This window comes from Camellia sinensis, chromosome 5, assembly GCF_055761805.1.
Source record: "Camellia sinensis isolate YWXY chromosome 5, ASM5576180v1, whole genome shotgun sequence".
Lineage (NCBI taxonomy): Eukaryota > Viridiplantae > Streptophyta > Magnoliopsida > Ericales > Theaceae > Camellia > Camellia sinensis.
Genome location: NC_138965.1, coordinates 35,570,160 through 35,583,938, shown reverse-complemented (window position 1 = coordinate 35,583,938; position 13,779 = coordinate 35,570,160). Strand labels below are relative to the sequence as shown.

At 35.6% G+C, this 13,779-nt stretch overlaps 1 protein-coding gene across 1 annotated transcript; it reads left to right on the top strand.

Annotated features, from left to right (window-relative positions):
* Positions 1-3,196: 3,196 nt before the first annotated feature.
* On the top strand, positions 3,197-8,642 carry LOC114273009 (disease resistance protein RPV1-like). Its single transcript, XM_082871679.1, has 7 exons — positions 3,197-3,498; positions 3,827-3,861; positions 4,939-6,089; positions 6,354-6,482; positions 6,531-6,785; positions 6,868-7,194; positions 8,337-8,642. Exons 1-7 carry the CDS (start codon positions 3,197-3,199, stop codon positions 8,640-8,642), a joined length of 2,505 nt encoding a protein of 834 aa, XP_082727805.1.
* The last annotated feature ends 5,137 nt before the right edge of the window (positions 8,643-13,779 follow it).

Below are 13,779 nucleotides of genomic sequence, written 5' to 3'. Positions count from 1 at the left end.
TGACCTTGACACGATCTACGACCTTTCTCAAAGGACCTAGGTGAGAAGATGCTTCTAGGTGAGTAGATCTAAAGATCCAAGTGGGAAAAAGTTGAGTTTAGAGAGAAAGAAGAGAGACTCTCGGTTTGAGAGGAGAAAGGGGAAGAAAATAATGAGAGAGACGTGTTTTGGATCTATTTATAGTAGTAAAAAAATAGCCCTAAGGTCATTGAAAAGAATAAGTCCAAACCCCCCAAAAGTAGGGCCCAGTCGAACCCAAAAATCTGGAAATAAACACGCAAGGGTCGATTCTTAAGACAGTGGTGTCGACTTTTAAGAAGAAAAGTTGGGACATTAATGTTTGTTGTAGCCAAGGGTTGACCCTTGGAACTCCTGGTGTCAACCCTAAATTTCAGCAGCAAGTTCCAGATTCAACAACACACAAAGGTCGACCCTTTTCGTAGGGCATATCTACAAAAAGGTCCTTGTCAACCTCGTGATCATAATTTTCGGCAAAAATCATTTGGACAAAAATTTTGGCGATTTAATTAGGCTTGGTTTAGTGAATTTTCTAATTGGTTGGAGTATAGCATAGCAAAAAATGGAGCATTTTGTTTATGTTGTTATCTTTTCAAACCCGATATTGGAGATCAAGCTGATGGTGATTCTTTTGTTGGTGAGGGTTTCTCAAATTGGAAGAAAAAAGAAAAAAAATTCAGACTCATGTTGGAGGTCCTAATAGTGCTCATAATCAAGCTTCGAGTAAATGTCAAGACTTGTTAAACCAAAATCAATATATTCAAACTATTTTTTTCAAACAATCTGATCAATGAATATTAATTTTTAATGTTTGATATTAGCTCGAAAAATTATTATTAGTTACTATTATTGATTGGGAAAGAAAAAATTTTGAGATTATAATTAATAGGTGCCCCCTATATTAAATTCCTGGCTCCGCCACTGCTTATGAAGAGTGTTGATTTAATTGTGCTCATTATTGTGTTGTTGCTTCACTTCATTCTCTTCACAACCATTATTTTGTTGTTGCTACTGTTGTTGTTCGACTTTAATATTTTCATTATCAATGCGTTGCTCCACTTGAATATTAACATTATCTTCAATTGCAACCGTTGCACGATCAGGACCTTTATGTATGTACTTATATAAGTACTTGATCAATTTGTTGCGTGCACAATGCTCAACATTGATATGAGCATCATACAGTACAATAAGATCACGGTTGTATGGAATAACCCATCATCAATTTCAAATCCATTAACCATGTATTTTTTATTTGTATCCCTTTGCCTATAGATGGCAAATCCACTTTCATCAATACTCGTTTCACTGCAAAAATTCTTCAAATAATAGTTTGAACATTTTCCATTCACCATACATGGGGCATTAGGGTTAGCACTGCCACAGGGACCATGTATCGTGCCCCTCATTACTGTTTGAAATGCTAATAGATCTTTATCTTTATCAAGAATTTAAGCACAAATTATATCATCAATTTCCTCTCACGATTTTATCATGTCAACTATTAGAAAAACCCACAAACATGATAGTCCATAATTGTTTTTAATTAATTGTGCACATTAAAATTATCAACTCCTACATGATAACATCTGCTATAGAATTTATAAAAATAGTATGTAATTAAAGATCTAAAAATTTGTATTTTAACTTCAAACCTAGAAATATCAAATGGTTGTCCAATTGGTGCTGACATGTTTTGATACCACAAGCTTGCTTATCTTATTCTTCAATAAACTAGAATACAAAAGATGAAGAATAAAAAATCTCAATAAGTATTTCATTGTTTATTGTAAGTATGTTAAAAATAAAAATAAAAAATCTATTATACAACATACATCTATTGAGGAGCTAATTTAACTTTTTGTAAAGAAAATTATAGCACAATAATTTTAAAGTAAGCAAAGATAACATAATCAAATTATTGTTATACATGGAAAAAAAAAAAAAAAAAACAAAGGAAAAAGAGGATTCTATTTTGATTTATTGTTAGATTTTTTTAAATTACAAAATAAACACAAAGCAGTGTCTTTTTGTGGATGTGCACTTTTTTTTATTAATTTATTTAATTGAGAATGGAATTTATTTAATTTATTTAAGTTATAGATATTATTGGATTTTACGTGATAGACATCTAATTGAGTGAATTGTGGATGATGGATATACATGAGTATATTGTAGGAATAAACCTTGTGGCTTTTTTTTTATTATTTTATTTTATTTTATTTTTTTAAAATAATGTGATAGGCATTGGATATTTTTAATTTGTACGTATATTTTTAATTTATTTAAGTTACAGATATTTGAAGATTTTTTTTTTTGGTTATAATGTGATATATAGACATTAGATATTTGTAATTTATATATATTTTAATTTATTTGAGTTATAGATATTTGTGGGTTTTTTTTTTTTTTTGATTTTTTTAAAATAACGTGATAAACTATGGATATTTGTAATTTTTATATTTTTATATTTTTTGTGGGTTTATATTAATATATTTTGTGGGTTTATATTTTTTTATTAATTTATTTAATAACTTTTTTAAAAAAAATAAAATAACGTGATAGATATTTGTGGGTTTATATATTTTTTATTAATTTATTTAATTGAGAGTGCGATTTATTTTAATTAATTTAAGTTATGTGATAGACATGATTTTCTTGAATCATAGGTGAACTACTTTTAATATGAAAAAGATAGGATTTATAAAAGTTGAAGAAAATATCAACAGCGTTATATATGAGAAGAAACAAATCAAATCTGATTAAATTGAAGAACAAATGCAAACCACAAATTAAAAAAGCTTGATTGTCTTGAATTATAGATGAACTACTTTTGATATGAAAAAGATAGGATTTATAAGGTGAAGAAGATATCAACGGTGCCTTGACAGATAGCATTCATCCCAACCCATAGCACTGCTTCAGTCCTTAATTTTTTGTGTAGCTTTAATCCAATGGAGATTGTTAGAGCCCAAGACGCTTCCTGTTCCGATTCTCCATGTAGTTACCATGTGTTCTTGAGTTTCAGAGGTGAAGACACTCGCAAGAAGTTCACTGACCACCTCTACACAGCTTTGAAGCATGCAGGATTTCGCACTTTCAGAGATGATGACGAGATTGAAAGAGGTGAAAATATTGAGTTTGAGTTGCAGAAAGCAATTCAAGAGTCAAGGATTTAATGGTTGTCTTCTCAAAAGACCATGCTTCTCCAAGTTGGTGTCTTGATGAACTTGTGATGATCCTCAAACGTAGGAAGACCACTGGCCATGTAGTGCTACCTGTCTTCTGTCACGTGAATCCATCCCATGTGAGGAAGCAAATGGGAAGCTTCAAAAAATCATTCATGAGGCATGAAAAGAAATTCCATTCAGAAACAGGTGAAAGAAAAGATGACTGGAAGGGCAAGATGCAAGAAAGGAGGGCAGCACTCAAAGAAGCTGCAGATTTAGCAGGGATGAATTTACAAAATCAAGCTGACAGGTAATTTTGCTCTTTTAGCTAAGCATTACTTACATCACCCTTTTTTGGGATTTCGTAGTTAAAAGTATTTCATACAAGGGCTTTTTAGATTAAAAATTATTTGATCAAAATTTGGGATGAACTTTTTTTTATTTATTTTAAATTTCAAGAGTTTGACATCTTTTAATTTTTAGAATATAACCTCAAATATAGAAGTTAAATTGTCCTCGAGGGAACATCCAGTCGGTTTCTTTTCAAATCGGTATAGGGTCACAGGAAGTTCTTCATAATACCCAAATAAAACTTTGATTTATTAACTATGATTTTTTGAGGAAAAATAATGCTTCAGGTCTCGAGAGCTTCAGGCGCGAATGGTGGGAATTTGTATTCACTGGTTGACCGGCAGGACGACCACCCGGACAACCGGGTGAAGTACTTGTCTATCACAGTTGTCACATTATTGACCGCGGTTGTCAACCTCTTTGCTGGACGACTGGCCGGATGACCGGTAAAACAAAATTCGAGCCATTCGAGCCAAGATCAAATTCAAGGTACATAGCAGTGTTGTTTTTTGAGATGGTTGTTCATTTCCAATCATAAAAATTTGAGTTAATTACACCAAGATAGACCCCATCAACTAGTATTACTTTACTTTATTTATGAACTTGTATATACTGACACCCTTAACTATAAAGACCGTACAAAGAGGTGAAAGTGATATACTTTTAGTAGTTGAGGAGATAAATGATAGAGAAAATATCATTTCGCCCTCCAAACTTTTACGTGTTTTTCAATTTGACTCTCAAACTTCGATTAGTATCAATTTTACACCTAAATTTTCAAAATTTTGATCAATTTGGCCCCCTGCTGTCACATTCTGTCTACAATTGGGCAGAATGTGCTGAAGTAGGGGGTAAATTGATTTTTAAGGTATAGTTTGGGGACAAATTGATTTTTAAGATATAGTTTGGGTGGTAAAATGAAATTTCTAATAAACTTTGGTGTCACGTCAGCATATTTCGTCCAATTATAGACGGAATGTGACGGCAGGGGCCAACCTAATCAAAATTTTAAAATTTTGGGTGTAAAATTGATATTAATCGAAGTCTAGGGGTCAAATTAAAAAAAACGAGTGAAAGTTTGGGGAGTAAAATAATATTTCCTTTAAATGATATATATTTACCAATAATTGAGGGGTCTTGGTATTATTAGTCCTAATATTTTATTGAAAAAAATTAGATTATTCTTCAAAAATTTTAATAACGTATTAGCTTACAATAGTCTCATAAAACGCAAAACAGGGAAAACAATTTATATTAGAAAAAATAGTATTGATCCAAAACAATGATTGTAAAAGGCCTTTTCTTTTCATCTAGGACTCGTCTAATTGTTTCAATAAAGACAATAAATAAGATAGTCATCTTGTTCATTATTGCATGAGAATTTATAATTAATTTCAAGTCATTGCATTCTTACTGTGCTTTATTTTTAATCTTGATCTTGTCTTTAGACTCGAGTCAAAATTTATCCACAAAATTGTAGAAGTTGTTTCAGACAAACTAAGACGCACAATCTTAGGCAATTCCCCCTACTTGATTGGAATACATTCTCGAGCTAGAAATATTGGGCTTTGGTTACAAGATGGGTCTAGTGATGTTGGTATAGTCACAATTTGTGGGATAGGTGGAATAGGGAAGACAACCACTGCCAAATTTTTATATAATTCGAACTGCTCAAGGTTCAAAGGTAGCAGTTTTCTTGCAAATGTAAGAGAAACTCTAAAACAACCAAATGGTTTACTTCAATTACAAAGACAACTTCTTTCAAATATTTTAAAGGGAAGAAAGAAAAAGTTGTATAGTGTTGAAGAAGGAATTGTTAAAATTGAAGATGCATTACGTTGTAAAAGAGTTCTTATAATTCTTGATGATGTGGGTACGATAGACCAACTAGATGCAATACTTGCAATGCGAGATTCGCTTTTTCAAGGTAGTAAAATCATTATAACCACTAGACATGAGCAGTTGCTAAGGGCTCATGAAGTTTGCCACATTCACAAGGTTGGAAATTTGGATTACAATGAGTCCTTAGAGCTCTTTAGTTGGCATGCCTTTGGGGAAAACCGTCCCATTGATGGTTTCATAGAGGTCTCAGAAAGGGTGATACAATACTGTGGAGGGCTTCCGTTAGCTATAAAAATTTTGGGTTCTTCTCTGTCAGGGAAAAGCTTAAATGTTTGGAAAAGTCAATTGGCGAAATTGAAAGCGATTCCTAATTATCAAGTCATTGAAAAACTCAAAATAAGCTATGACTCTTTACAGGATGACCACGACAAAAATTTATTCCTCCATGTTGCTTGTTTCTTTGTTGGGATGGATGAAGATTGGGTAATTAAAATTCTAGATGGATGTGATTTTTACACAATGGTTGGGATTCAAAATCTCATTGATAGATGTCTGTTAATGATTGATAAACACAAAAAGTTGGTGATGCATCAATTGGTTGAAGAAATGGGAAAAGAAATTGTTCGTCAAGAATCACCTAAGGAGCCTGGAGAACGTAGTAGACTTTGGAATCATAAGGATTCCTTCAATGTCTTGAGAGAAAATACTGTAAGAATTAATCCTTCTTCTCATTTTTATTTGTTTGTATTTCTATTGTTATTAACTATCAAAAAATGATCCAAACTTCGAAACTTCATACAAAAAACAAAAAAATAAAAAAATAAATAAATCATTTACATTGGTTTTTTTTTTTTTTTTTTTAAATGAAAAAGTTAAATCATTTTGTATGAGAATTGTGTATAAAAAATAAAAAATTGTTTGTATAGCATTACTCTTCTTGATCAATGTCTTCTCCCTATTATTCTTTGTCAGGGGACAGGAAAAATTGAAGGTCTTATACTTGATATGAATTTTTTGGAAGATAAATATAACAGGACAGTCTTTGTTGTCAATAGAAAACGTCATTTTGAAGAATTCCTCGACACATCTTTGATGTCAAATGTAGGAAATTCGTTTAAAAGACGTCGTTTTGGCATCTTCTCCTAGCAGACAGTAGGCATTGCTCTACGAAATTCAGATGAGATAGCTTTGGAAGTTGATGCATTTGCAAGGATGCACAAACTAAAACTTTTGCAACTAAAAAATTTACAAGTCAATGGAAGCTTTGAAAATTTTCCAAAAGGATTACAATGGTTGTGTTGGCATGGATTCTCTTTCAACTCTATATGCGATGATTTCCATTTGGATAACCTGGTTCTTGACATGCAGTATAACAACTTGCAAAAGGTTTGGGAAGGAGCCAAGGTATGTTACTCATTGTTTATTTTCATTTCAATTTTGTTTGAGAATTAAAAGAAACAATAACCAACATTTCTTTCTATTACAGTTTCTTGAGTCATTAAAAATCCTTGATCTTAGTCATTCCTATTGCCTTTCCGAAACTCCTAATTTCTTGGAAGTACCCAATCTTGAGCGACTAATACTTGAAAATTGTGCACGACTGGTAGAGGTTCATGAATCTGTTGGACACCTTCAGAGACTTGTTTTATTAAATTTAAAAGATTGCAAAAATCTAAGGAAGCTTCCAAGAAGCATTGATATGCTAAAATTTTTGGAAACACTTGACATCTCAGGTTGCTCAAATATAAAGGAATTGCCAATAGAGATGAGGACTATGGATTCTTTAACAAAGTTCATTGCAGATGGAATTGTCGTAAGTCAATTACTCTCTACCACTAAGGAGGTCAAACCATGGTATTCATTCATCTGGCCTTCTCTATTGAAACCAAGAAAAAGTGTAGAAATTTCATGTGCTCTTTTACCACGGCATTTGGTACACTTAAGTCTTGTGGATTGCAATTTATCAGAGGATGCTTTTTCAAAGGATCTTAGCAACCTATTCTCATTGAAGATATTAAATCTAAGCAATAATCTATTTTGTAGCCTCTCGAATTGCATTAGAGGTCTTACTGGACTTTAGATTCTTAAATTAGATGAGTGTGAAAGGCTTCAATCACTTACAGTGGAGCAGAATTTGAAAGTATTGTCGGTCATTAAATGTACATTGTTGGAGAAAGTAACATATCAATCATTTCCATCAACCACAGAATTCAAGAACCTTTATGATGCATATATAATGTGCCAGAATTCGAGCAAGTTGTACCACTCAAAATGTGCTTTGCATTTAACTACATCAACCATGCAATATAATAACATATGGGAGAATCAATTTGTTGTGATGGACCATTAGAGACCATTTCTATTCTTTGGTATGTGCAACAATTTAGTAGAGGTTATGGGCTCCTTTAAGTTAGAACCCATAGGGAATGTTGACGTGGAGATAATGAATAATTTGGGCGTGCCCAACTTAGGATCCATGGGAAGCCCAACTGTTACACTTTCAATACGGTACTCAGAGATAGTTCAAAAACGAAAGAGATGGTGCTCAAAGAATTAAAGGAAGCTTCCTCTACAGGTCTCTCTCTCTCTCTCTCAATATATATATATATATATAATGGTTAAATTATGGTTTCTTTGGTATAGGGATGTCATGAAGAATGTATATTTTACACTTATCTTCCGGGAAGCAAGATTCCAGCATCGTTTAATCTTAAAAATACAGGATCTTTAACATCTTTTATTGTGCCATCGCAATTTAGAATTCAAGCCTTGAGTGTGTGTTCTATTTATGCACTTTCCAATAATACGAAAGAACCTGACTATAAGCGTAACGCACATACTATTATCAATAATACGACCAAGAGTCTGATTTGGAGTCATTCCCCGTATGTCTTTGGCATTCCAAAAGCTGATGAGGATATGATGTGGTAAAGTTGTTGGAAGTTTGAAAATCAGTTGGAAGGTGGCGATGAACTAAATGTTTCAGTGATTGGAGATGAAGATTTTCAAGTGAAGGAATTTGGAGTCCATCTTGTGTACAAGAAGCAAGAAGAGAAGAGTAGCCAATCAACTAGTGAAGAAGCATCCCAATCACAATCCTCTCTCTATGGAAATGTCCTTCTTGGAAATGCCTCTATAGTACATCTGGCGAGCAGAAAAGTCTTCCGTCTCAGTAATCATTGGCTGGATTGTTCGATTTGTAATGGTCTAAACGTTGGGTTGGGTTTCCCTCCTATGTGGAGGATGGCCCAAAATATTTAGTAAATCCCATGTGAGTTCCAAAGCCCACATGGAGAGGTTATGTTTTTGAAAAGATCTGGCCCATGAGTTTAGGATGACAAAAACCCTTTCTCTGTAACACATAAAGAGACGTAGCAGCAGCCACCAAAACAGAGAGGAGAGGAGAAATTCTGTCCAGCAGTGATCAAACTATCCGATCAACATGCATCTGTGGTCCGATTGAGCTGAAATTTGGTAGGCGAGTTCACAACTCAAGACTCTAAATTCTGGACGGTGGAGATCAGATTTGGAGTATTCTACTTCTGGTTTTTGGCCCGTGAACAGTACCCATTTTTGGTGAGATTTTTCCTAAACTTTGTATTTTGATCTTTGGTTGCCAAGGAAGCTTATTTATAAGTTGTTCTTGATTGTTTGCCTCTAGTTCTATCTAGAGAGAACTCTTGTATACCCATTATTTGTTGATAGTGGAGATATTTGGTGGACTACAGTCCCGTGGTTTTTCATTTCCACATCGGGAAGGTTTTCCACGTTAAAAATTTGCTGTCGCCTTGTTGTGTGATTGTTGGATCATCGTTTTCAGATTATTTTCAGAATATATTGTGCTCTATTAAATTGCTTCCTGATAGGTTGACACAAAGAGGGAGAATAAACTACTTCTGCTATTTTTGTGCCGGATTCAGATATTTCGAATTGGTTTTTTGTTTTGTTTTCTCCCAACATAGTGGTATCAGAGCCAAGTTCATATTGTTGTGGGTCTTGTGTTGAATAATGGAAGCAAATTTCAGTAGAATGGTTACTTTGAATGGTTCTAATTATCACACATGGAAAGGAAAAATGGAAGACTTGCTTTATGTGAAACAATTTCATCTACCGGTGTTTGCTACTGAAAAACCAGAAAATAAATCTGATGAAGAATGGACATTACTACATCGACAAGTGTGTGGGTACATTAGGCAATGGGTGGATGATAATGTTTTGAATCATATTAGTAGAGAGACACATGCCCGTACACTCTGGAACAAACTTGAACAATTGTATGCTCGGAAGACTGGAAACAATAAAATGTTTCTAATAAAGCAATTGATGACCTTGAGATACCAAGATGGAACCCCATTGACAGATCACTTGAACACTTTTCAAGGAGTAATTAATCAGTTGGCTGGAATGGGTATCAAGTTCGACGATGAGGTACAGGGGTTGTGCTTGCTTGGTACATTGCCGGACTCTTGGGAGACATTTAGAATGTCATTATCTAACTCGGCTCCAGATGGTGTAATCAATATGGATCTGGCTAAGAGCAGTATTTTAAATGAAGAGATGAGGAGGAAATCACAGGGATCTTCTTCACAGTCAGAGGTTTTGGTTACAGAAAGGAGGGGGAGAAGCAAGAGCAGAGGTCCAAAGAGCAGAGATAGAGGTAGAAGCAAGTCCAACAAGTTTGCTAATGATGAGTGTTATCATTGTGGCATGAAAGGGCACATCAAGAAATAGTGCAGAAAATTGAAGAGAGAGAACAAGGAGAAAAGGATTGAGCATGATGGAAAGGATAATGAGCAAGTTACCACCCCTACTTCCGAAGACTTTCTCATTGTTTATGATGAAGATGTTATTAACATAGCATGCCATGAGACCAACTGGGTGATTGATAGTGGTGCCTCTATTCATGCTACATCTCGAAAAGATTTCTTCACATCCTACATACCTGGTGACTTTGGTTCGGTAAAGATGGGTAATGATGGCTTGGCCAAAATTATTGGTATTGGAGACGTGCACTTGGAGACGAATAATGGCACAAGGTTAGTTCTTAGAGATGTAAAGCATATTCCTGATATCCATATGAATTTGATTTCTGCAGGTAAACTTGATGATGAAGGGTATTGCACCACTTTCAGTAATGGTCAGTGGAAGCACACTAAGGGTGCTATGGTTGTGGCTCGAGGCAAGAAGCATTCTAATTTGTATGTAATTCAAGCAAGGCTCCCTAAAGAAGTTATTAATGCAATGGATGATGAGTCAACAGTGGAATTGTGGCATAAAAGGCTTGCTCGCATGAGTGAGAAAAGCCTGGCAACATTGGCTAAAAAGAATCTTCTGTCTGGAATGAAGAATGCACTTTTGAAAAGGTGTACTCACTGTTTGGCAGGAAAGCAGAATAGAGTTTCCTTCAAGAGTTCCCCTCTTTCAAGAAAGTCAGATGTACTTGATTTGGTATATTCAGATGTTTGTGGTCCTATGAAGACAAGAACACTTGGTGGCTCCCGTTACTTTGTGACCTTCATAGATGATTATTCAAGGAAGTTGTGGGTCTACACTTTAAAAAGCAAAGATCAAGTGTTAGAGACTTTTAAACAGTTCCAAGCCTTAGTTGAGAGACAAACTAGGAAGAAGCTCAGGTGCATCAGAACAGATAATAGGGGAGAGTATTGCGGTCCTTTTGATGATTATTGCAGACAACAGGGTATTCGACATCAAAAGGCAACCCCAAAGACTCCTCAGTTGAATGGTTTAGCTGAAAGGATGAATAGGACACTGGTTGAAAGAGTTAGATGCTTACTTTCACAGGCACGGTTGCCAAGATCCTTTTGGGGTGAGGCTTTGAGCACAGTTGTACATGTTCTTAATCTCACACCATGTGTTTTTCTTCAGTTCGATGTACTAGATAGAGTTTAGACTGGCAAGTATGTTTCCTATGATCACCAGCGTGTCTTTGGATGTAAAGCATTTGTTCATATTCCCAAAGATGAGAGGTCTAAGCTCGATATGAAGACCCGACAGTGCATTTTTCTAGGCTATGGCCTAGATGAGTTTGGCTACAGGTTATATGATCCAATTGACAAGAAACTAGTGAGAAGCCAAGATGTTGTATTTATTGAAGATCAAACTATACAAGATATTGAAAAAACAGAGAACACAATGTCCTGGCATAGTGATGGTCTAGTTGACTTGGATCTGGTTCCTTTGACAGATTTGCCTGCATAGGTTGAACATGATGTTCAGGATGACCAACAAGGTTTAGGTGATGCAGATGATCCCTTACAGGCTGAGACAGGTGATGAGACTCTTGAGCAGTTGGCAACACCAGAGATACCACCAGATGTTCCAACCAGGAGGTCAGCTAGAGACCGACATCCTTCCACCTGTTATTCTGCAGATGACTATGTGTTAATGACTGATGGGGGAGAGCCCAAGGGTTATGCAGAAGCCATGGAAGATGATCATAAGCTGGAATGGGCTGATGCGATGCAAGATGAGATGCAATCATTGCATGACAATCACACTTTTGAGTTGGTGAAGCTGCCTAAGGGCAAGAGAGCTTTAAAGAACAAGTGGGTGTACAGGGTGAAACATGATGAACTCACTTCAGAACCACGATACAAAGCTAGACTAGTTGTTAAAGGGTTCAGTCAGAGAAAAGGCATTGATTTTGATGAGATCTTCTCACCAGTTGTAAAAATGTCTTCTATTCGTGTGGTTCTTGGCTTAGCCGCTAGTCTAGACTCAGAGATTGAGCAAATGGATGTGAAAACTGCCTTCCTTCATGATGACTTGGAGGAAGAGATTTACATGGAACAACCAGAGCGTTTCAAGGTGAAAGGAAAAGAGGATTATGTGTGTCAACTAAAGAAAAGTCTTTATTGTCTGAAGCAGGCACCCAGGCAGTGGTATAAGAAGTTTGAGTCAGTTATGGAGGAGCAAGGCTGCATGAAAACTACTTCTGACCATTGTGTATTTGTGCAGAAATTCTCTGATGATGATTTTATTATTTTACTGCTCTATGTTGATGACATGTTGATTGTTGGCAGGAATCCTTCAAGAATTGACAAATTGAAGAAGCAACTAAGCAAGTTCTTTGCCATGAAAGACTTGGGGCCAACAAAGCAAATTCTTGGTATTCGAATCTATCGAAACAGAAAAGAGAAGTTGTACATGTCACAAAAGCAATACATTGAAAAAGTGCTTGAAAGATTCAATATGAACAATGCTAAAGTGGTTAGCTCACCTCTTGCTACTCATTTTAAGTTAAGCACTAATCAAAGCCCTTCTACAAATAAAGAGAAGGAAGATATGGAAAGAGTTCCATATGCCTCAGCTGTGGGAAGCTTAATGTATGCAATGGTTTGCACAAGGCCAGATATAGCTCATTCAGTTGGTGTAGTTAGCTGATTTCTTTCAAATCCAAGGAGAGAGCATTGGAATGCAGTAAAGTGGATAATGAGATATCTTAGAGGCATTTCCAGGTTGACACTCAGTTTTGGAGATGGACAACCAATTTTAGTTGGCTACACTGATGCAAATATGGCAGGAGATGTGGATACCCGTAAGTCTACTTCGGGTTATTTGATCACTTTCTCAAGTGGAGCTGTTTCTTGGCAGTCGAGGTTGCAAAAATGTGTTGCACTCTCTACAACAGAAGCAGAGTTTATTGCGGCAACGGAAGCTTGTAAAGAGTTGCTATGGATGAAAAAGTTCTTGACGGAGCTTGGTTTCAAACAACAACAATATGTGTTGTTTTGTGATAACCAAAGTGCTATTCACATGGCTAAGAACTCTACATTCCATTCGAGGTCAAAGCACATCTACGTGAGCTACCATTGGATAAGAGAAATTCTTAGTCATAAGTTGTTGGAACTTGAAAAAATTCATATTGATGATAATGGTGCTGATATGTTGACAAAAGCTTCGGTAAGGGAGAAGCTTGAGACATGTTTCTCAATTGCCGGGATGGAGAATCCCTCCACCTAGTCGGAAAGGGGGAGATTTGTTGGGTTGGGTTTCCCTCCTACGTGGAGGATGGCCCAAAATATTTAGTAAAGCCCATGTGAGTTCCAAAGCCCACATGGAGAGGTTATGTTTTTGAAAAGATCTGGCCCATGAGTTTAGGATGACAAAAACCCTTTCTCTGTAACACATAAAGAGACGTAGCAGCAGCCACCAAAACAGAGAGGAGAGGAGAAATTCTGTCCATCAGTGATCAAACTATCCGATCAACAAGCATCTGTGGTCCGATTGAGCTGAAATTTGGTAGGCGAGTTCACAACTCAAGACTCTAAATTTTGGACGGTGGAGATCAGATTTGGAGTATTCTACTGTTGGTTTTTGGCCCGTGAACAGTACCCATTTTTGGTGAGATTTTTCCTAAACTTTGTATTTTGATCTT

What these genes read in the sequence shown, in the direction of transcription:
- LOC114273009 (XM_082871679.1), top strand. Translation starts at nt 3,197, where the DNA reads ATGGTTGTCTTCTCAAAAGACCATGCTTCTCCAAGTTGGTGTCTTGAT. An exon ending in TTACAAAATCAAGCTGACAG is followed by an intron (nt 3,499 to 3,826) that starts GTAATTTTGCTC and finishes ATAATGCTTCAG; the next exon opens with GTCTCGAGAGCTTCAGGCGC. An exon ending in ATGTCTTGAGAGAAAATACT is followed by an intron (nt 6,090 to 6,353) that starts GTAAGAATTAAT and finishes ATTCTTTGTCAG; the next exon opens with GGGACAGGAAAAATTGAAGG.